Genomic DNA, 22,020 nt, shown 5'->3' on the forward strand with positions numbered 1-22,020 from the left:
ATGAACTGAACATGTGTTCAGCAATAAGTGACTTGAAAACAGATACTAATTTGCTGGCTGCTTCTGAGCCTATTACAATCTTATGTACCTGTAGAGCTCTGAATACATCAAGTGGTACTATTGAAATGTTAAGTAGTAGTAGTTACCAGATCTAATGTACAGAGAAGAATGTTTCAGCAACAGGGGGGGGGGGGGGGTAGGGGGGCTGTAGGTCTTGCATTGTTCTGCAAAATATATAGAGACTGAGCAAGATGCTTCAAAGTGGGTGCTGTGCATCTCATGACAAGGACTCTGCCTCAAAAGCTTGTGCCCCAACCAAGAAATTAGTCTATAAAAGGTGCTACCAGCTTCTTTGCTGTTTTTTTCAAAGGTATTATGGTACTGAGACTCAGAAATTAGTCAGCTGCTTGCTCAAATCATGATGCTTTCTTCTGAAATACTCTGCTTGCTTATCCTTCAGTGATGGATGCCTTGTTTCCAAGTTTTACATAAGCACATCAAATATGCCATACTGGGTCAGGCCAAGGGTCCATCAAGCCCAGTATCCTGTTTCCAACAGCGGCTAATCCAAGTCACAAGTACCTGGCAAGTACCCAAACATTAAATAAATCACAAGCTACTGTTGCTTATTAATTAATTAATAGCAGTTTATGGATTTTTCCTCTAGGAACTTCTCCAAACCTTTTTTAAACCCAGTTACACTAACTGCTGTAATCACATCCTCTGGCAATGAATTACAGGGCTTAACTATGCGCTGAGTGAAAAAGAATTTTCTAAGTGATATTTCAGTCTCCAAGTGACATTTGTTTTCAAATGCCAAGACTTGAAAACATACAAGACATTTTGGCTTTAAGCCAGTAACTATAAAATTATATGCAATATGGTTGCCATACAGACCATCTTTCTTGCATTTCCATTGGAAAAAAAAAAAAAAAAAAAAAGATATGAATCATGTATTCTTTGATATAATAAGAAATTCTCTCTTCAAATACTTGTCCATAGTTGACAAAAGGTAATAGAAACCAGTTTTGTTACCTAAGGGCTGGAAGAAGAGAAGACTCAAGACCTACAGCAGAATCTACAAAGAGAATACATGTCCCTCCTCACTGTGCTAAGACTGTATGTCTTAGGTTATGTTGGAGTTCCCTCTTACCTACCACTGCCCTAAACAAAAAATGTAACCATTTAAGAAATAAAACTCTTTTTTGACAACAAATGATATCTCTTAACAGGGAAGACTGTTGGTTGCTTATGTTTAAACAAAAGGTGACTTACTTTTGACTTCTTTTCATCAATTTCTGTAAACATTCTGAGGTGAATCTTAAAAGCCCAGAGCATGCATTAATTAGGGGATGTGTAAATAAGTTTGGTTCACACACCAAGTGGATTTTAAAAGCCATCAAGATACATGCGTATCTCCCGCACCACATATCACAAACATTTTCAAAAAGGAGCGAGGCATGGGCAGTTCGGGGCACGAACCTGAGAAGCGTGCATAAATACTTAGGCAACCCGGCACACACAGAGGTCCCCTCCCGCGTAACTTTACTTCTGGTATGGATAACATGCAAGTTCAAAAATAAAGAAAACTAGGCAGATCTAAGGAGTTTTAAGGGTCGGGGCTAACTAAGAAGGGTGAAGGCTATTATATTAGGAGGACCTCTCTTTTAGTCAAACTGGTTACAAACTGGTAAAATGGAAGAGCATCAGTACATGCCCCTTTTAAAATACCTCAGCTTATGTGGTAGAAGCGGGATTTGCAGGCACCCACTTAAAATTTGGCATACATGAACATGCAGCCAGCTTATAACATGCATGCATATGTTATAAAATAGCCGTATCCCTGAGCACGGGCCAACGTGCACAAATGCCCCAGTTTGAAGGTTACTGTCCCTGTGTAAGTTAACAGGTGTGGCTGCCAATATATCTGCGCAAGACTATCATTGCAAGACAGTCTGGCTTTGAAGAATATGAGCAAGTGAAGCAAGGTAAACAGTTCTAACAAGTTAAATTTGTAGTAGTGACAATCTTAAAAAAGCAAAGCAAACAAGCTGTAGTACCTATTTAGCATATGATAATGCATCTACAGACTTGATATTTTGTCAGTGCTTTATAATAAAAATCTTTTATTTTAGAAAGTACCATAGAAAACATCTTCCTGCAGCAAATGTCCCCGCTGAGTACTCTAAAAAGGTTGATTGGCTGAATGTCTGATTTTAAAATTAGTTTCACCTTGATACAAAAAGATTGCATAACAGCAATACAGACTAAAACAAAACTAATGTAAGTGTAGAAAACCCTGTGAGTTACTACTAAGAAGAGTTCATCATTATGGCAGGAAAGAGATGGTATTGTGGGATTTTGCTCTCCCATATGGAAGTCTAAGATGGTGAATTTTCAGAGTATATAAACTCCTGCCATTTTCGTTTTGATTATTTACTTAGGAAAGGGCCCTTAGATCTCTAAGGATGAGACCTGGGAGGTGTTTAAAAAAAAAAAAAAAAGAAAGAATGCCTGCGCCTATTGTTCCATATCTTCTGGAAACCTTTTGTTTAAAGGAAGAAGTTTTTGCCTGCTCTTCCCTTTTCCTAAGAATTTCTTTTTTCTTGTCACTTGTTTGATAACTTTAGGGCCCCAGGCACTCAGTTTCTTTACCATCCTAAGGAAGTGGTATCTCTTACAGAGTGAGAACCATCTGACCATCCTCCTTATGGAAGGATGAGTTCTCATTCATGCCTGCAGAGGAGTACTAAGAACTCAGCTCAGCTTTGTCTGTAGCTCTTTTTAATATTTATAGGCAGCCTTTAGCAAAATTGATGTTGAATTTAAATCTGATTTTTAGACTCTATGTAGATGATTTGCAGTTTTAGCTTCCTTCTGATGTATATACAACGTTAGGCTGTATACAGACGGCTTTCAAATGTGCCAACAAACACGTATGACTAATAGTGTCAAATAGAGCAGACATCCAAGTGCAGCACAATACAATTCAAACAAAATATACAAACTTAACTTCAGTCCTCTTGTGCCACAAATGGGCCTAGTTTTCAGGATATCTATAATAAATATGTATGGTCTAGATTTACATACAGTGGAGACAGTGCATGAAAATATCTCTCATACATATTATTTGTGGATATCCTGAAGACCAGGCCCAATTGTGACTCTTGAGGATTGGAATTGGCCACCCGTTTTACATGATCATCTCTACAAGCAGTGTCTGCAGAAAAGATACAGAATAGTCCAGAAGTAGGCAACTCTAGTCCCTGTGTGGTTGTCTGGATATCCATAATGAATATGCATGAGATATATTTGCATTCAGTGGAGGCAGAGCATGCACATTCATTATGGATATCCTGAAAGCAGATGTTTTTGTACATTTGAACTACTAGTACTGACTGAATTAACATGTATATGAGATACAAAAAATAAGATTTATCTGCACATGGTGACAAGGGCATTTGACTGACAAATCTTGATCATGGTCCATGACTACTTTTTCTTTGTTACTGTACTTGCACGTGAGTATTTGAAATTCTGTGGCCATGCACTTTTAAGAACTGTAGCTCAGACTATTCCTGGAATAAGCAACTCTGGTCCTGGAGTGCCACAATCAGGTCTGGTATTTTAGAACGGTGGTTCTCAACCGGTGTGTCGCGACACACCAGTGTGTCGCCAAGCACCGGCAGGTATGTCGCGGCTCCTGGTGTTCCACTGCCCCGTTTGTGCTTCCCTTCTCCCCAGGCGCGGGGCTGAAGAATGGAGAGACGCTGCGCGCCACCGCTGGAGGCCAGGCCAGCATGGCTGAAGAAAGAAGAGATGCTGCGCGCCGCTGCCGGCGGCTGAAGAGCGGAGAGACCTGTGCCTCGACGCCAGCGGGGCCGAAAAATGAAGAGACCTGCGCGCCACCGGCGGCGGCTGAAGAGCGGAGAGACATGCGCGCTGACGCCAGCGGGGCCGAAAAATGAAGAGACCTGCACGCCACCGGCGGTGGCTGAAGAGCGGAGAGACCTGCGCGCCGATGCCAGCGGGGCCGAAGAATGAAGAGACCTGTGCGCCGCCAGCGGCGGCTGAAGAGCGGAGAGACATGCGCGCTGACGCCAGTGGGGCCGAAGAATGAAGAGACCTGTGCGCCGCTGGCGGCGGCTGAAGAGCGGAGAGACCTGCGCGCCGACGCCAGCGGGGCCGAAGAATGAAGAGACCTGTGCGCCGCCGGCGGCGGCTGAACAATGAAGAGACCTGTGCGCCGACGCCAGCGGGGCCGAAGAATGAAGAGACGCTGTGCGCCGACGCCAGCGGGGCTGAAGAATGAAGAGACGCTGCGCGCCGACGCCAGCGGGGCCGAAGAATGAAGAGACGCTGCGCGCCGATGCCAGCGGGGCCGAAGAATGAAGAGACGCTGCGCGCCGACGCCAGCGGGGCCGAAGAATGAAGAGACCTGCGCACTGACGCCAGTGGGGCCGAAGAATGTAGAGACTCTGTGCGCCGCTGCCGACAGCTGAAGAGCTGAGAGACCCTGCGCACCACAGGAGGCTGCTGGAGAGACGTTGTGCACCGCGGGAGGTCAGGCCAGAGGCAGCTGAGAAGTGGAGGCCAGGCTTATTGGGCCATACAATGAGAAGAGGCTCCATGTGAGCTTGTGTGCCTGTGGTAGAATGGGTGCATGAGTGAGAGCTTGTGTGCCTGTGGTAGAATGGGTGCTTGGGTGCATGAGTGAGAGCTTGTGTGTGTGTGTGTGTGTGTGTGTATGGTGGAATGGGTCCATGAGTGAGAGCTTGTGTGCCTGTGGTAGAATGGGTGCCTGGGTGCATGAGTGAGAGCTGGTGTGTGTGTGTGTGTTAGAATGGGTGCCTGGGTGCTTGAGTGGCAGCTGTGTGTGTGTGTGTGTGTGTGTGTTGGAATGCATGCCTGGTTGCATGAATGACAGCTTGAGTGCCTGTGGTAGAATGGGTGCCTGGGTGGTGAGTGGCAGCTTTGTATGTGTGTGGTAGAATGGGTGCCTGGGTGCATGAGTGAGAGCTTGTGTGTATGTGTGTGGTACAATGGGTGCATGAGTGGCACTGTGTGTGGTTGTGACAGAGTATGTGTGAGATTGTATGTAAGTGACAGAGCATGTATGTGATTGAGAGAGACTGGTCAGGGAGGTAACTGGTGTGTTTGTGTGTGTGTGTGTGTGTGAGACAGAGACTGGTCAGGGAGGTGACTGGTGTGTGTGTGTGTGAGACAGAGACTGGTCAGGGAGGTGACTGGTGTGTGTGTGTGTGAGACAGAGACTGGTCAGGGAGGTGACTGGTGTGTGTGTGTGTGTGAGGAAGAGATACTAGTTAGGGAAGTTACTAGTCTGTGTGAGACAGAGGCTGGTTGTGACTGGTTGTGGGCCTTAAGGAAGAGGACTGTGAGGACATAGCTTTAGCAGCCACTGCTGCTTCTGGTGAGTGCTATTGGTCTGCAAGGGAAAGGAGTAGGAGAGTTGCTGGAGAGGGTAAGGAAAGGCAGCTTTTTAAGTTTATTTTTCTTGATTGACTGCCATTTTAATTATTGGGTATTATGTGATGTGTCTGCTGTTTTGAAATATTTTGATATTTAGACAATTTTTATTAATTTTTATAAGTTTTTAATTGTTGGATGTTAATCTGTTCATCAGCTGTTTTGTAACATTTATTAGTATAGTTTTACAATTATTTCTAAGTGGGTATCTATAAAAACTTGGCTTGCTCTGATTTCCCAATAGGAGGTGTATTAGTGTTTAGGGCCTGGTTAAATATTTGTAGTGGTAAATTACTGTCTTTTCATAAGGAGGGGTATTGTGCCTGCCAGTAAAAAGAGTTTGTTTTGCTTTTACTGAGATGTCATCAGATCCAGAATATCTTTTTTTGTATGGTGAGCTGTACGGATAATGCCCTAGTTCTGCTCTGCACCCATTTTTGGGGGTCGACGTGGTTCCTGAGGATGCAGAATGTATATTTACATGTTGTCCCGTGATGGTCACATGTTCAGTGTGTCACACACTTGAGAACCATCTGTCAGGTGTGTCCCAGCCGAAAAAAGGTTGAGAACCACTGTTTTAGAAGGTATTTTTACCCTTATGATCATTATGTTACTAGAAATGTACAAGATCTTCCTACCATTCTATGTACACAAGGTTTGCATGACAGATCACAAAATAACTGCCTTTCTAGGAAGTTCAAACTAAAAAAAAAAAATTCAAATTGCACATTTCATTATCAAATACAGTACTGTATTACAGTGCTGTAACTTCTGCAATTTTCTTCCCGTTTTAACAAAGAAAAAAAATTGCAGTTCCCATTCTTTTCTGAAAACACACATGAGGTTATTTTACAAAATGTGAACTTGTTTCTTTCATTGTTTAGGTCATTAGAACATACAAAACCTTGAGACTTTTTCCCAAATCAAATACCCCAAAACAATCAGTTTTTAGAAGTCATCAGGCAAACTAATACCTTCAATTTCTTTTTTCCTAGCCCCTTTCAATCGGTTTTTAACCTTCTTTCCAAAGGAGAAAGCAGTTTATGAGATCACTGCGTCTGTACCACCCCACCTCCCGATAATGATAACTTTATTTGGTGTCCTATTCACACCAAATGTTGAAGATATGTCAAGATGGAAAGACGAACTCTAATCGCAGCGATAGTTTGGATCCACGCATGTCCTGGAAAGTAGGCGCCTTTAGTTCTGGGTGGAACTTCTGTTAAAGCGTGTTACATTATTATTTTGTCTTTGGTATGCTTCTTTACCCGTGTGGGCAAATAGCCACCGTCAAAGCAAGGACATCTTTAAGCTAACAGCATAATAAAACCTGTGCCCCCGATAGGATTCACAAGCGGACTCGGGGGGGAGAAACAAAAGGACGAATAACTCCAACAGCTGGGCTCGGAGCTGCTGACCCAGGAAAACCGAAGAGGGCCCAGGCGGGCAGCAGCCCAGGCAGTCACACCCCCGAGCGGTGACAGCAGGGCAGGATGTCGCCTCCAACGTCGAGGACCTGCCAACCCCGAGCAGGGGGCTGAGGGGGGAAACCGCAGCTGTTCCTCCCCTTCAAAAACATCGTCTCAATCGCTTATTAGAGAGAAGGAAAAAAAAAAAAAAAAGACTCAACCAAACCCCCAGTGGGGAAGGGAGAGCGCGGGCTCGGTGACAGTCGCCGCCACTTACCCTGCAAGCTGCAGTCCGCGCACACCTCGTTGTTCCGCAGCCGCTTCGACATGGTTTCCCCCTTCCTCAGCAGCCCCCAGCCGGGAAGGAAGGAGTCGCTCTCTCAATTAATCAAAAGAACGTTACGCCGGGCCTCGACCGCTGAAGGGACGGTAGCCGCGCGGCTTTGGGCTCGGCCCTTCTGGTTCTCATTTAGCGCTGCAGTCCGGAGGCGGTCCCGGCGAAGGTTGAAAAGAGAAGGGAGAAGAAAAAAAAAAAAAAAGCAGAGAGCGAAACACAAAACTACCCACTACCGCCTCCGGCCACAGCTCCCACGCGCAGGCTCCAGGTCTAGCCAATCACCGCCTTGCCCGGGCAGGTTGATTGACAGCTCCGGAACATAGGCTGAGAGTCTCAAGCAGTAACGGGAGGGGAGTCTCGCGTTTCAAGCCTCATTTTAACTCATATTCAAGACCGTAATCAACCTAATTCAGAGTGAGGCTTGAAACACTTCCATCTTTAAACAAAGACGTCACACGCGTACGCTCCTTTGTGTGTACGCCGACTGTAAACGAAGACTGATTCTCAAAAACCTTTACGTTGACAGCTGTCACGTTTCAGCTGTTAAAGGCTGGTATGTTGAAAATAACGGCGTAAAACTTAGGCTAGGATGCTTACGCTATCTACGCGACAGGCAGTTGGAACAGAAAACAATTCATGACTCATAAAAATAGATTTTCTTCCAGACTTTGTTTTTATTTTTTTTTCGTGGAGCATTTATATCCCCTTGCTTGACTTTGACTTCATGCGTCAGAAAGATCAAATTTACCAAAACATTGTTTTTGTTTTAAAATGAATGATCCCCAGAGGGAAAATAATAATAGATGAATCCCCCTGATGGAGCTGACCACTTTTGTAAAGAAGAGGGATAACAAGTATTACTTTTAACAGCTTTCTGCGGACAGCACTGAAAAAGATCACAATATCAAGTAAAGATTTCGAGCGCTCATCGGAAAAATCGTAGCTCTAAAGTGAAACAGAAACGACTTTTGTGCATCGTTTTGGCATGGGCGTGACCTACGGTTTGCTTCCCCCCCTAGCCTTTCGTTGGAAATTGTTTTCGCCTGTCACTTCCCTGTTTTGAAAAGTTCTGCGGAAAGTCTGATTTCACTTTCCCTTTTGTGTTTGTGCAGCGCTGGGACAGAGGAAGAGCTAGAGAGAGAGAGAGAGCGCCGCCCGGGTGGAGGGGCTGGGGGGTTGGACGGCGCAGGCTTCCATGTCCCGCTCGGCTCTGCCAGGATGTGCTCCTTAGGTGACTACAAGATGAGGTTTCCTCTTCATACTTTAGTATGGAGTAATGATTACAGGAACCTGGAGAAGGAGCTGGTCAAGGAGGTAGGAAACATAAAATGCTGTAGACCAGTTTCTTTCCTTAGGCCCCCAGGATAAATGAACCGTGACTATGGGAGGGGGCTGAGGCTCTGCTGGGATGAAGGGAAACGCGCTCGCTGTGCCGTAGGAAGTACTGCGAGCAGATGTTCATAGCTGACTAAAAACACGGCTCTTCCTAAGGTGCCGGAGACTGACATCTGGCTACTAATATAGGGGGGGGGGGGGGGGGGGGGGGGAACGAGAACCTGCAGCGGAAATCTGAGCAAGAGGACATTGGTGGGTGTACATTCCCCAGCCCGCTTGTGGTCCAGTGCTCGGTTTTGGATTCCTTTGTTAATCGGGCTTCAAGTTCATTCTCTGTTTTTAGTCACGTTAGAAAAGTACTCCAAGATGAGGGGGATTTCTTTCTTGTAATCTCCATTCATATACATTTAATCCATTATTAGTTACTCTCAGAATAAGAGGTTTGAATTGAGTTATTTGCCTTTCCAAATCCATGCTCATGGTGAGCTATAGTTCAGGTGTAGTAGGTTGGTCCCTGCCCCAGAGAGCTTACAGTCTAAGGCTTTTCTCCCATTCTGTATCTATGGGAAAATATTTGTACCTGAGGCATCAGTGGGAGAAGCAGAATTCAAAGCCTGGTTTCCCTGGTTCTCAGTCTGCTGCTCTAACCACTAGGCTGCTCCTCCATTCTGCCTTCTGTGGTGGTGGTGGTATTAGTTACCCAAGATTAATGTGCAAATCACTTTCCAGCCTGAATTTAAGCAATAGTGTCTCTAGGGTTAGTGTGCATTTGTTTCTGTATTAAGGACATGTGAGAACAGAATAAAGTATTCATTTTGGTGTCCTGTGAAATACATAGTATTTTCTCCATTTTATTCCCATTTTATGGGAAAAGTATAGCAGATTAAAAAATATCACTTAAAGTGAAATTCATTGGCAGTGTTTGTGTCCTGGTGTAGCAGAGCTAGAAGCATCATGCTCTATGCCTGTATTTTTCTCCACCGTATTTACATATGATGTAGCAACGAACTTAATATCCGTAAAGCCAATAACAAGCAACCTGGTGAAGAAAAGCATGACTTGAATCAAAGCTTCTGAGTCAATCAGAAAGAGTTCAGTAGAAACAGAATTGCTGTGTTTGCAATATGCAGTTAATCACTACCTTCAGACCCTTGTTTTTCTCACTTGGATGACACCAAATGTTTCTCATGTCTAGGCATAACACTGGGTAAGGTAAGGCAAGGTGATCAGGTCAGCTTTAACTCTTATGTTTCCATACTTTTATTGAAATGTGTTAAAAGGAGACCTACAAAATAGTTGAGATGTCATGGAAGGGGACCTAAGTGTTGGATGAAGTATTTTTTTAATTTTTAAGTGTTATTTGATTTTTATTCTGCTTTTCGACACAAAGCAGATTACATTCAGGTACTGTGGGTATTTGCCTTGTATCAATCGAGGGGGAAGATGACAAAGCCTGAAATGACCTACCAATAAAGGTGGTAGAGGCCAGCATTGAGGTAGATTTTGGACATGCTTGGAATAGAAGGAGGGTGGTTGAGAGATCAGGAGGTAAACCATGTGGGTAGGGAATCTGATGTTGATTTGCATGTGGGCATTTGTATGCTTGTCTCCCCAGGATGGTAGGAAATCAGAGGAAGAATCTCAATTTGGCAGACTGGATAGGTCCATTGTCTTTATCTGCTGTCGTTTACTATGTTATTCTGTTACTGTGTAAATAGAAAAGGTGCCAGTAGGCACTAGCCTGCAGTATTCAGCTTTGTGGGTCTTCTTTTTCTTCCTATGTCCATCCACCAAAATCCTCCTATTCCTTTCCACTGGTGAGCATATTTCAGCGCTCATGAGTTGGCCTCAGCAAGGTCCTGCAGTGGGCAGACTGAAAGGTGTTGCATGGTTTGCCTTTCACCACAATCGCAGATCTCATGTCTGGTAGAGTGTCCCCATTTTTCCATGTTGGCTCTTGATCTGCGGACTTGGGTATAGAGGTGATTTACATTAACATTTATTACATTTATAGACCGCCTAACACAAAAAAGGTCTAGGCGGTTAACAAATAAAACATGCATAAAATAGGTTAAATGATTAAAAATAAAAACATAAAATTACAATGAATAGTAAATAAAATGATAAAATGAAATAATATTTCAAATCATAAAACTAAAAAATACGCAGATTTAAACAAAAAGGTTTTAAGGAGACCTTTGAACTTTTTGCTGGATTCATACTTTCGCATTTCAAGAGGGAGAGAATTCCAGAACATAGGTCCAGCAATGGAGAAGGAACATTCCTGTGTAATATAGAGATGTGCTAATTTTGGCTAGGGAACCTCCAGATGGAAATGTTGTGATGAGCGTAGGGAGCGAGTGGGTTGATAGAATTTAAGGAGTGAATTGGCCCACGGACAGGAATCATCATTTGTTTGTATATAATCGTGCCCAATTTGTATTTAATACGTTCGGAATGGATAGCCAATGTAGATGAATAAGAGTAGGTGTGATATGCTCTGAACGTTTTGTATCAGACAGGAGTCGTGCAGCCGAGTTAATAAGAAGTTGGATGGGCCGTAGAGTAGCGAGAGGAAGGCCAACATACAGAGCATTACAATAATCAATAACCGGAAATAGAGGCTTGAAGTGCAGCATGAAATTCTGCAGAAAAGAGAAGTTTTTTAAGCCAGCCAGAAAATGAAGTCTGTAAAATCCCTGTTTGATGACATACTTGATTTGAGGTTTGAAGGACAGAGTGCTGTCTTAAAAAAAACCACCTAAACTTTTGATTTGTTTACTGATGGTGACTGATAAAGTAGTGATGGAGATGGTGGTCTGCGATATTTGAGAATGTGGACTGGAGAGTGCTAAGAATTCTGTTTTTGACATGTTTAGCGATAATTTATTATGTTCTAACCAAGATTTTATTGAGGAAAAGCAAATATTAAGGTGATTTATAGTATCGTGAATGAAGACTGATGAGAAATTGGATATTGTCTGTATAGAGTTTATTGAGGGCTTTCTGGATGGGTCATTTCTCCTCCGCTCTCTGCAGGAAGCTGCTCAGTTGTTCTGATACCCATGCGGGTTCCAGAAGTGTCATCGCCAAAGTGTGTCTGCCTTATACCCTTGCAGCACTCACAGGTGTGGTGTTAATAACTTCTGGTGTCAGGAGGAAGCTCCTTCATGGCTTCAAGGCATTTGTTTTCCTGCAGAGTGTTAGGTAAATCAAAGACGATTGGGCAGAGTTTATTAGCTACTTTCGGTTTTGCTTGATGGCTGACAGATTTATACTTCAATCACAACACAAACAGCCCAAAAAACTGGAAACCAGAAGTAGCTATACAGACAAATTTTGTCTGTATAGATTTATACTTCACCCAGAGTGATATTTTGGCATCATCGTTCCGTATGGGCAGTGCCTCACCACCAGCTAATACAGGAGTAGCTACTGCTCTGTGTTTTTCAGCTGTTGGGAGACTTCAGAGGTTAAAAGAAAATGTGTTCTAGCTTTAAAAAAGGCTAGTGAGGGGCAGCCTAATGGCTCAGTGTGACAGTGCCACCTAGGCCAGAGATCTTGGTTTGATTTCGGAGCCTGGCTTCGGCTCCCCGGGCTGGGTGGAGATACTACTGCAGTTGCATTCACAGCCTTTGGGGAGAGGCCAGACCCAGGGTACACACTGCGCAAGCCACCAGAGGAAGTTGCTGTGGGCTTGTGGCCCTCAGTTGAGGATAGTTGCTCTGGTGCCTGGGCTAGATGGAAGGGGAGAGAAGTTTAAAATTGGGGGCTGGGCAAAGCCTCATGCAGTAGACCAGTAGAGGCCACTTCTGCTTGAGTTGGACCCCCCAAGGAGGAGGAGGAAACTGCCAGGACAAATAAGGGAAAACTATTGAAAGAAAGAAGAATCTCAGATTGGAGAAATGCAGAGTGGCAGCTCTCGGACTCTCTCTGCTCCTGATTTTATCTTCGGCAAGCCCACCCATGGATTGCGCTCCGGAAAGATCCAAGGCCCAATTGGGTTTGCCTGAACTAAATTATTCGGGCGTTATGGAGAGGGCCCGAAAGATGTCTCAGCCTGCCAACTAACATTTTCTTGGGTAATTTTAAAATAGGTTGCTTTGCATTTAAACCTTGCTTAGTCTTTTTTTTTTTTTTAAGGGCCAGGCAAATCATTTTTTTTCCTGCACTCTCTTAAGCCCCTGGCTGGCTGGAAACTATGGAGTCACTTCTTTTAAGTGACTGACAGGGTTGTGCCTTTGGTCCTGTGGTGAGGCACCCGGACGAGGAACGTTTAGGAGAAATGTAGTGAAGTACAAAAGCAGACAGGAGAGCAGGAGAAGTGAAGCTGTTGTATATTGCAATAAGATTTAAAAGGCATCACTTGCTGCGTGGCATGGGGACAGTGAGTAAGGGTCTATTCTTAGATATTCTTGGTGGGGGTGGGGGGGAGGGATGGCAGACAGCAGGGGGAGGTCTGCTGCCAGAAATATTAGAGGCAAGTATTTTTAGCCTTCCTGTCTATTTTTCACAATTGTCCATTGTGGCCGTTCCATTATGGTTTCGTCGGGGCCCATTAGCCGTAACCCGCTTTGAGCTCTTTTGCTGGGAAAGCGTGGGATAAATAAATGATGATGATGATGGGAAGCATGTCAAGTTGAAGAGGCTTGGGTAGAATCCCTGGCGCACTTTCCCTTTGCCACGATTGCGGGCACAACAAGGGGTTGAATGTAGCCCAAGTTTGAAACTTGGGAGCCTGTCCGTTTGTGTACCTTTCGTATACATTCATAATTCAGTATATTTATAATCCATTTATCTTTAAAAAGGTCTATCCAAAGTGGAAGTACATTTTACACTCGCTTACTTCATGTTTGGATTAGAAAGGGCTGAGCTTTTTGGCTGCAAACTGTTCAGGAGTTTTCATAGGAAATGTAAATATCAGTGGGGAAACTTCTCCTTTTCTCCTTTAGCTCGGTGTTCATCAAAGGGATTGCAGACTGTTGGGAGGGTGTATTTGTTGGTGGGATAGATGCCATAGCATTTCCAAAAGAGAGGGATTTTGCATGCAACGTGCAAAACTGAACGAGGCTAAAGCTATGGGGCTTGATAGGATGCAACCTAGGGGATAAAGGGAAGGCAGAATGAGAGGGTCTGGCAGTTCAGTCATTGGGGATGTGGATGGTTCTGGAGGGCTGGAGAATGTCGGGCATTGTCCATTTTCAAGAATGGTTAACAAGAGGAGGTTGGTAGCTGCTTAGTTTGGCCTCAGTGATGGGTAAATTAATGGAGTCGCTACTCGCGGGTTGCAGGATTTAAGGCAGCATGACGTTTTACCTGCATGTCAATTTCTTTAGCTGTGTAATCAGAGAATTTGACCTGGCACATGCACTGGTTTACTTGGATTTCAGCAAAGCTTTTGACACGAATCCCATTTAGGAGGCTCATGCAGACCCTCAAGTTGGGAGAGTGAGTTAGAAATTGATTGATAGGAAACAAAGGGTAGTGGTAAATGGAGTTCACTCTAAAAGAGGGGTTATGGGTGGAGAGTATCTCTTGGGACCAGTTCTGTTCAATATTTTTGTGAGAGATGTTGCAGAAGGGCTGTTAGGAAAGGTTTGTCTTTTGCAGATCTGTAATGGAAAGGACACTCCTGAGGGAATTAGCAAAATGAGGAGCAATCTAAGAAACATAGAAACATGACAGCAGAAAAGGATTATTATGGCCTAACTAGTCAAATGCTTGTTGGTCAAGATTCAATGCACAAAAACTTAGGGTTATGCACTGGAGTCCAGAAATGCAAGGGAGCAGTACATAATGGCTCTTAAAACCCATTTATTTCAAAGGGCATTTTCCCTCTCAGCACTATAAAGTCATCTATATTGACAATAGTTGGGTCTATCAGTGCTGTTAATGTCTGTGATTTTGTTTGATTTTTGTCATTGTTGATTGATTCTTATGTCATTTTATTATGTAGTTTTTTTGTACCCTGCCCTGAATGTAGGAAAGGGGGTAATAGACATTTTAAAATAAAGACAATAAATAATGGGGGATAAGATACTGTTGTCCTCCTTGGGATGATGGTAATTAATAGTCTCAAGTTAACAAAATGGTGCCATAAGGCAGTGGCCAGAGCCCAGGGGATTCTAGGGTGCAGGGGGAGAGGTACAATGAGTAGAAAAAGGTGTTAATGCCTCTATAGAAGTCTGCTTGAGTGTTGCATCCAGTTCTGGAAGCCACTCTTTCCAAAGGATTTAGACAGAACAGAAGCAGTTTAGAGAAAAGCTATCAAAATGTTGCAAAGCCTGCACTAAAACCCATCTGAATTGAGACTTACAGTAAATCTGAATAACTGGGGGATATGATAGAGGCATTCAGACAGAGAGGAAGTTCTAGAAGAGGTCTTGATGTGGAGGTATAGTCCCAGGAATAACATTAGAAAACATTTCTTCATGGATGGATGGAATGGACTCCTAGAGTACCTGGTAGAGAACAAAACAGTAATGGAATTCTAGGTACTGAGGATGTGAAGAAGTGAAGGGAAAGCCAGAGATCAACGGAGGGGTCTATTCAACAGGAAGTAACTTGAGCTGACTAGATGGGCCTTGATGTCCTTATCTGCTGTCATGGTTCATGTTTCTATGAACTGAACATGTTCTGAGCCCGGCTGAATATCTTTTTCTGTAGCTTGAGAAAATAATGTTGCAGGCTGAATATCTGCAGATAATGAAACCTTTATGCTGCTCAGGAATGGTTGGCCCTTGTGATTAAAGAGGGCAGAAGTCTGGCCTAGTGGTCGGAGCATTGCATTATGCTTCAGGCAGTGTCCTAGTACATGAGTTCAAGCCACCTTTCCCACTGGCTTTCTCTAACCTTGGGCAAGTCACCATCTCCGTGTGATCCTGAAGCCCAGTACAGAACAAGGAGTTTGACCTCAAGCATCTTTCCTGGTCAACAAATTAATTCATTTAAGGATAGAAGAGATTATTGGAAGTGATTTGATTGGAGGAATAATGAATATGATTTCTCTGTGCCCCTCCTGGTTCTGACAGTACCTTTGTCAATTCTTCTGTATATGCTACTTACTCTCCCTATAATTGCTTTCCTGCATTGTGCCTAATCCTTGTAGACTGTCGAGGGTTAGTATCAAAACAAAATTTAATGACACGTTTCTGCTAACAACAGTTTGCACCAAGCTCCAGTTGTGTTACTAATATGGCAAAAGTCACAAATGATCATCCAAGCTGACCTAATACCAGTACTTTATAATTAAAGAGGTTCTAAGACCCCTAGGTACTGGTGGGATTAGTCATGTTACTTCTCTGCCCAAGGCTTTCTGGGATTTGGAGTTCTGCTTTTATTGTTGAGCACACAGGGCCCCAGGTCAGCTGATGCATTGTGTGTTGGCATCACTCTGTCCCAAGGGCTAGGAGCTGTGATTTTACCTGACGGAGTCTGTAATAACTTTTGTTCAATAAGCAACAGAATATTGAAGAGCTCGATCCCCGAGGCCGGACCCCCTTACACCTCGCTGTGTCCTTGGGGCATTTAGAGTCGGTCCGAGTCCTGCTGCGACACAAGGCTGATGTCACGCGAGAAAACCTGCAGGGATGGACAGGTAAGCATTGGCTCTAGCAGGCCCTGTAAGTGGTATTTTAGAATGCAGCACTGACTTCTGGTATATTATTTGATATTCAGTTGGAAACTGACCAAAAGGCTGCTGGACAATCACATTGGTCCTTTGCTTTTTTTGGCCCCAGCAGCTTTCTTCTGTTGTTTTGGGGGTTTAACCAGTAGCAGCTTCTACCGAGGTTGTGGCACCATGAGTTTTCATTCACAGCATGTGGAGTATTTTCCCTCCATTTCCCCCCCCCCCCCCCCCCCCCCCCCCATCTAATCCAACTGAGCCATTTTGGTAATAATCCTCATGCAGGGGTCTCAGATTCTGGCTCCCTGAGCCTAACCAGTCGGTATCACTGTTACACAATAGGTGGGTTGCCTGCCCTCCCTCCCTGTAATTTAGGACTGTGCCTCCCAGGACACGATTCAGCCTCAAGGTGTCCCTAAAAGTGGTGGGCAGGGGGATCCTCCATCCATTACCCATCTCAATCCCCTTAAGGATGCCAGACCCAGGCAGAGAAGTGGGGAGGGAACAGATATCCAACATGCGCTGGTCCCCTTCTCATGATGCACCTCAATGACAGGGCGCTGAGACCTCACTCCTGGTGCATCTGCCCCCTTAAAGGAGCAAAAACTGGCTGTTGTCATTTGTTTTTTATAATTTTAATGCCACCAGCCCTGTGTTTTAAGGAGGTGAATGATGATCTAACGAGATGCCCCTGCTCCTTACAGTGCTGCTTGGACAAAGGAGGAGCTGTTCTCTCTAGACCTACTGGGAAACCAGGCCTGCTGCCCCTGTCAGTCCAAGAAACAGTAGCTTGGCTTGGCAATCAAACCCTGATCTGCACAGCGCTGCCACTGAGTCCTGGGACTCCCACAGTCACTTTTCAGCCAGAAATCTTTTTTTACTGCTGGAATTAACTCCTGAGCTAAGCATGAGGAATAAAAGCTAGAAGTCATGTGTAGCCCTTTACAAATTTTTCCTACCTTGGCGAGTATCTCTGCTTATCAGAAAAGTAAAAGAGATTATAGGTTTATGACTGCAGATTGAAAGCAAACATCAGAAGTGTCCTCCTCACGCTGAGGAACTAGCATCTTTTGTAGAGTTTTAGGTGCATTTTTGTCTCCTGTGAATCAGATACGTACATTGCCCTATAGCCTAACACTGATGTGCCTTCTTGTAGAGTCTTCAGTTCATAAATGATTATAAACTCTAAAGAGAGACATACCTGGCAGTTGGGGGGATTTTACCATAAGTATTGCTTGTTCTTACATCAGGTGCATTGTCCCTGGAGTTTGATTTCATCGATATAATGCAGTGGGTGCATCGTTATCATGCGTAAAACCAAAACATTTACAGAGGAAGCCACATAAGCACCAATCCATTTAAAGAAAGTTTCTGGTAGTATTTCATGTGGAACCTTTAACTTTTCCTCCATTCCCCAGCAGAGGGAGACAGAAGATACTGAAGGAGGAAATGTATTGTGGTGCTACTAGTAGTGAGCAAGTTGCCCCTTAGCCAAGTGTTTCTCAACCACCGGTCCATGGAGCAGCAGCGACTGCAGGAGGGAGATGCGGAAAGAAACACATCCCTTCTTTCTCTTTCCTCTCCCAGTCATCCACCACAAGACAGCCCCCCTAGACTTCTTCCCACCCGCCCTCCTCCCCGGTGGACCATTTTCATGAAAAGGGGGCCGGTCCTGAGGGGCTTAAGGGACGCAACCGGATATTGTCAGCATGTTGCTCTGCTCTCAGGCCCCTCCTGGCTTCCATTGGGAAGATGGGCATGGGCCCGGGGAGAGGAGGGAGTCTGCAGTCTTCTGGTAGCTGCCTGGTAGAGGAGAGAGGGAGACATTTTGGGTTTCTTTTATTTAAAGCGAATACTGTAGGCTGACCGGGACAGGTAGGGGTTTGTTTATTAAAGAGAATCCTGGCAGGTGGCTCGCTGTGGCGGGAGGGAGAACTTTTAACTTTTCACAAGTCCAGCTTTCTAGAAAACCAGATTTTTTTTAAATTGGCTAACTCGTTTTTTTAAAATGATGCAGGCTAGCTGTAGGAGGGCTCACCCAGGAGATTGAGCAGCGGGGAAGGGAAGATTCTCCATTATTGTCAGGAGGAGCCCTGCAGCCAGTCCTTGTAGCTTAAGGACGGTGGCTCGCTGGTTCCTGGCAGGAGGCCGGTTAAGAGGGCCTGCATAGGCCAACCAGCCTGCCTGGGTCTCCCGAAAAGGAATATGGGGGAGCAGTGCAGTCTGCCTGCCTTTCCAGACAGGGGGAAGTGAGTGCGTGGCTGCATGCGATAGCAAAGTCGCCATTCCCGGATTAGAAGAATGGTGACCCTCCCCAGGTGCCGGATGAGGGATGAAAAGGCCTTCTTCCCCTCTCTACTCCTGAAGCCACCAACCCCTCATCAAAGAAAGTCTTTCCTGTCCTAACCGCCTCGCTTTCTTATAGCTGTGTGGTGTTTGGCATTGAAGGGGCAGCCTTGCCTCCCGTTTGGAAATCTCTCCCCAAGTCCATTCGGGATGCCCGTACGGACTTCCATAGAGGGTCCTCCCCAGTGGAATAGCAGCTGCTCCCCATGCATCTCGTGCTAAAGGAAGAGCAGGAGAAAGGGGGCCTGAATGTCCAAGGAAAAGACATAGGGGATGGGGAGTATGGGAATTATTCTGTTCATCTACCCAAAGTGAAAGAGACTGGATGAGCCATTTTTTTCTGCTGTCATTTGCTGTGTTACCGTGTCGTCGGTTATTGCTGACAATAATGCGCAGTTTTAAGTGGCACCGCACTGCTGCAGCTTTGGCTCAACATTCGAGCGGTATCAGCAGAACCGACCACGCCCGGGCAGGGTAGGGCCAGGCAGCGATGGCGGGGAAGCAGCGACAAGCAAATGTGAAAGCTGCGGGACACGCCCCGAAAATATTGAGTCCAGTTTAAAAATGGCCCTCAGGGCGTCTCGGGCAGGTGAGGCACTTCGGGCTTCCTTCCCAGCCCAGGTAACATTTGTTCAGTACAAAACATTTTCAAAATAAGCAGAACGAGAACTTTGCAAAAAGGGACCGACCTGTTAGAGCTTTTCCCTGGCAGGCTTGTCCAGCAGGCTAGGATGGTGATGCACAAAATCCCACGCAGCAGGGTAGGGTTGTCGAGTGCCCCTCTGAATCACAATACTTTTGCCTTTATTGGTAATTTTGGTTTTACGTTGTTAAGGAATTGTAAATTATTCTTGTAAAAGACCTTTGCATCCTCAGCTGCTTCGACTTTCTTGGAGAAAGTGTTCATGTTTCTGTCTGATTTTATTTAAATCCTACTGAATCCTAATGCCTCTTTGGGGGTTTTCAGTTTTACACGAGGCTGTCAGCACAGGCGACCCCGAGATGGTTCAGATGGTCCTGCAGCATCGGGAATACCACACAGCGTCTGCGGCACTTGGGGGAGTTCCAGAATTGCTAAAAAAAACTCTGGAGGTATGTGAAAATGTGATCGTACGTTTCGCTTTCTCAGTTATACGTCAGACGAACAAGCATGGAGGAATTATTTGCTGTATCCAATTATTTTACAATATCCCACTGCTGGTGAAAGGCACCATGCGATGATAATGTGTGAATGCTTTCTAAATTCAGGTTAGCTGAAAGTGTGTGCCAGCCCCATAGATCACAAGAGGGGGGGGGGGGGGTCCATCCACGTTCAGATCCTGCCCGGGTCAGGCCTCAGCCACGTCAGTGGACGGAGGATCTGAAGGTGGATCCTCTGCACCGTTATATTCAGCGCTACGGTGCATGGACTCTGCCGAGGCGTGCCAGGGAGGTGGTGCGCTCAGGCCTGGGAAGAGAGCTGCTGCCGCAGTGCCCCTCAGGCTGGCGAGAGTTCCCCAGAGCTGTCTGGGTGTGCAGTCTGGGAGAAAGGATTTGACAATGGAGGGGGAAAAAATACCTCCCCCTGCAACACCCACACACACAAACTTCTGTAACATACTTAGTGCATATTGAAAATGTGGGAATATGACATGCAGAATTGTACAGAAAGGGGTTTTTTTGTGTGTAGACATGCACAGAATTCCTAAAGGATTATGTGGGAGGAAAATTTATCTCTGAATTCAGCAAGAGATGAGACAGGAAAAGAGGATTCTTAGTGGTGGAAAGTGAGGGCAGAGGCAGAGATCAAGTTCATCATTGGTACTGGAGAAGGTAGGGAACATGGGAAGATAGCGGGACCCCGAAGGGTCTCTCTGTGTCATAAGAACATAAGAAATTGCCATGCTGGGTCAGCCCAAGGGTCCATCAAGCCCAGCATCCTGTTTCCAACAGAGGCCAAACCAGACCACAAGAACCTGGCAATTACCCAAACACTAAGAGGAACTCGTGCTACTGATGCAATTAATAGCAGTGGCTATTCCCTAAGTAAACTTGATTAATAGCCATTAATGGACTTCTCCTCCAAGAACTTATCCAAACCTTTTTTAAACCCAGCTACACTAACTGCACTAACCACATCCTCTGGCAACAAATTCCAGAGCTTAATTGTGCGTTGAGTGAAAAAGAATTTTCTCTGATTTGTTAACTTCATGGATTTGCTAACTTCATGTAGTGCCCCCTAGTCCTTCTGTTATCCAAAAGAGTAAATAACTGATTCACATCTACTCGTTCAAGACTTCTCATGATTTTAAAGACCTCTATCATATCCCCCCTCAGCTGTCTCTTCTCCAAGCTGAACAGCCCTAACCTCTTCAGCCTTTCCTCATAGGGGAGCTGTTCTGTTCCCCTTTATCATTTTGGTTGCCCTTCTCTGTACCTTCTCCATCACAACTATATCTTTTTTGAGATGTGGCGACCAGAATTGTACACAGTATTCAAGGTACAGTCTCTCCATGAAGCGATATAGAGGCATTATGACATTTTCTGTTTTATTAACCATTCCCTTCCTAATAATTCCTAATATTTAGTTTCCAGGGACAAACTATTTTTATTGCTGGTGTCATCAGACGATTCGCGGATATTGGTAGACATCAAGCAGCCTATAGTTTGATAACCCTAGAGAGAAAGCAGACATCCTGAATACCACACTCCATATTGTCTTTGCAGTATGCAAGTGTCTAAAAGGAATTTTAAACCGCACCCAAAGCTGATATGAGCTTGGAATCAGAGAGGATCCTGAATATGTGATGGTAACACAGTATTTCACCAGCAGAGAGACACTTGGAGCCTTTGTGCTAATATTGCTTAGATTCCAATTTCTCTGAATTCAGTAAAGTGTATTAAAAGGACAAAAGCTGCATCTGCCTGGTCACCTGAATCCATCCTCCAAGAAAATGAATAGGGCCCGAGGTGCAGAATGAGTTGCTTGGCCCCTTCAGAGCCTAAACGTGACTTTTGCCTTGTGGGTGGAGTGGCTTTTGTTTGGGAGGCAGGGGTGTTTGCGTTGAACCTGCTTTATTCTCAGTAGAGTCCTATGGGAAGAGTGCTCCAGCCTCCAAGGCTGCCCACCAAGGAGCCATCAAGAGCATCAGAGGCATTTTATTTTAAAAGAACATTATTGTCTGGATTAAAGAGATGGCTGGGTGATCTTAAGATACTAGGAAGTTGAGTAAGATAGTTCAGGGTATCATAAGAAGCTCAATGAGTGGGATTTGAATCACTAACATAAGCAGGTATGGCCAACTCCGATAGACAGGGGTGAACCAGAGCTCTCCTTTGCACTATACAATGAGGCCGCTAGAGGGACCTGTCTGTATAGATAATCCAGGGAGCTTCAGATCACTATTAATCTGTTTTTTTTCACTCTTCTGACATAATGTTATTGGTTATTATGTTTACTATAGTCATTGCCTGGGGGAAGTTCCTTACCTGTGCTGTGT

General features: G+C 44.8%; 2 protein-coding genes across 22 annotated transcripts in view; one reads left to right on the forward strand and one right to left on the reverse strand.

Moving 5' to 3' along the window:
• GIT2 (GIT ArfGAP 2) overlaps positions 1–7,584 on the reverse strand; it is a 215,391-nt gene extending 207,807 nt beyond the window's left edge. For 4 of the 16 annotated variants that reach the window (XM_029571960.1, XM_029571959.1, XM_029571955.1 and 1 more), the window contains exon 1: positions 7,174–7,581. In XM_029571960.1, the coding sequence (XP_029427820.1) occupies positions 7,174–7,225 (52 nt within the window). In that variant the 5' untranslated portion in view covers positions 7,226–7,581. Of the gene's footprint in view, positions 1–7,173 lie in introns of all 16 variants that reach the window. The other 12 variants (XR_003852033.1, XM_029571962.1, XR_003852034.1 and 9 more) reach the window with 8 other exon arrangements.
• An 83-nt stretch (positions 7,585–7,667) lies between these two features.
• The window catches only part of ANKRD13A (ankyrin repeat domain 13A), a 56,153-nt gene continuing 41,800 nt past the window's right edge, over positions 7,668–22,020 (forward strand). The window contains exons 1-3 of one of the 6 annotated variants that reach the window (XM_029571972.1): positions 7,668–7,786; positions 16,027–16,165; positions 19,509–19,633. In XM_029571972.1, the coding sequence (XP_029427832.1) occupies positions 19,544–19,633 (90 nt within the window). In that variant the 5' untranslated portion in view covers positions 7,668–7,786; positions 16,027–16,165; positions 19,509–19,543. The other 5 variants (XM_029571971.1, XM_029571969.1, XM_029571968.1 and 2 more) reach the window with 5 other exon arrangements.

The sequence above is a fragment of the Rhinatrema bivittatum genome, chromosome 11, assembly GCF_901001135.1.
Source record: "Rhinatrema bivittatum chromosome 11, aRhiBiv1.1, whole genome shotgun sequence".
In the NCBI taxonomy this organism is placed as follows: Eukaryota; Metazoa; Chordata; class Amphibia; order Gymnophiona; family Rhinatrematidae; genus Rhinatrema; species Rhinatrema bivittatum.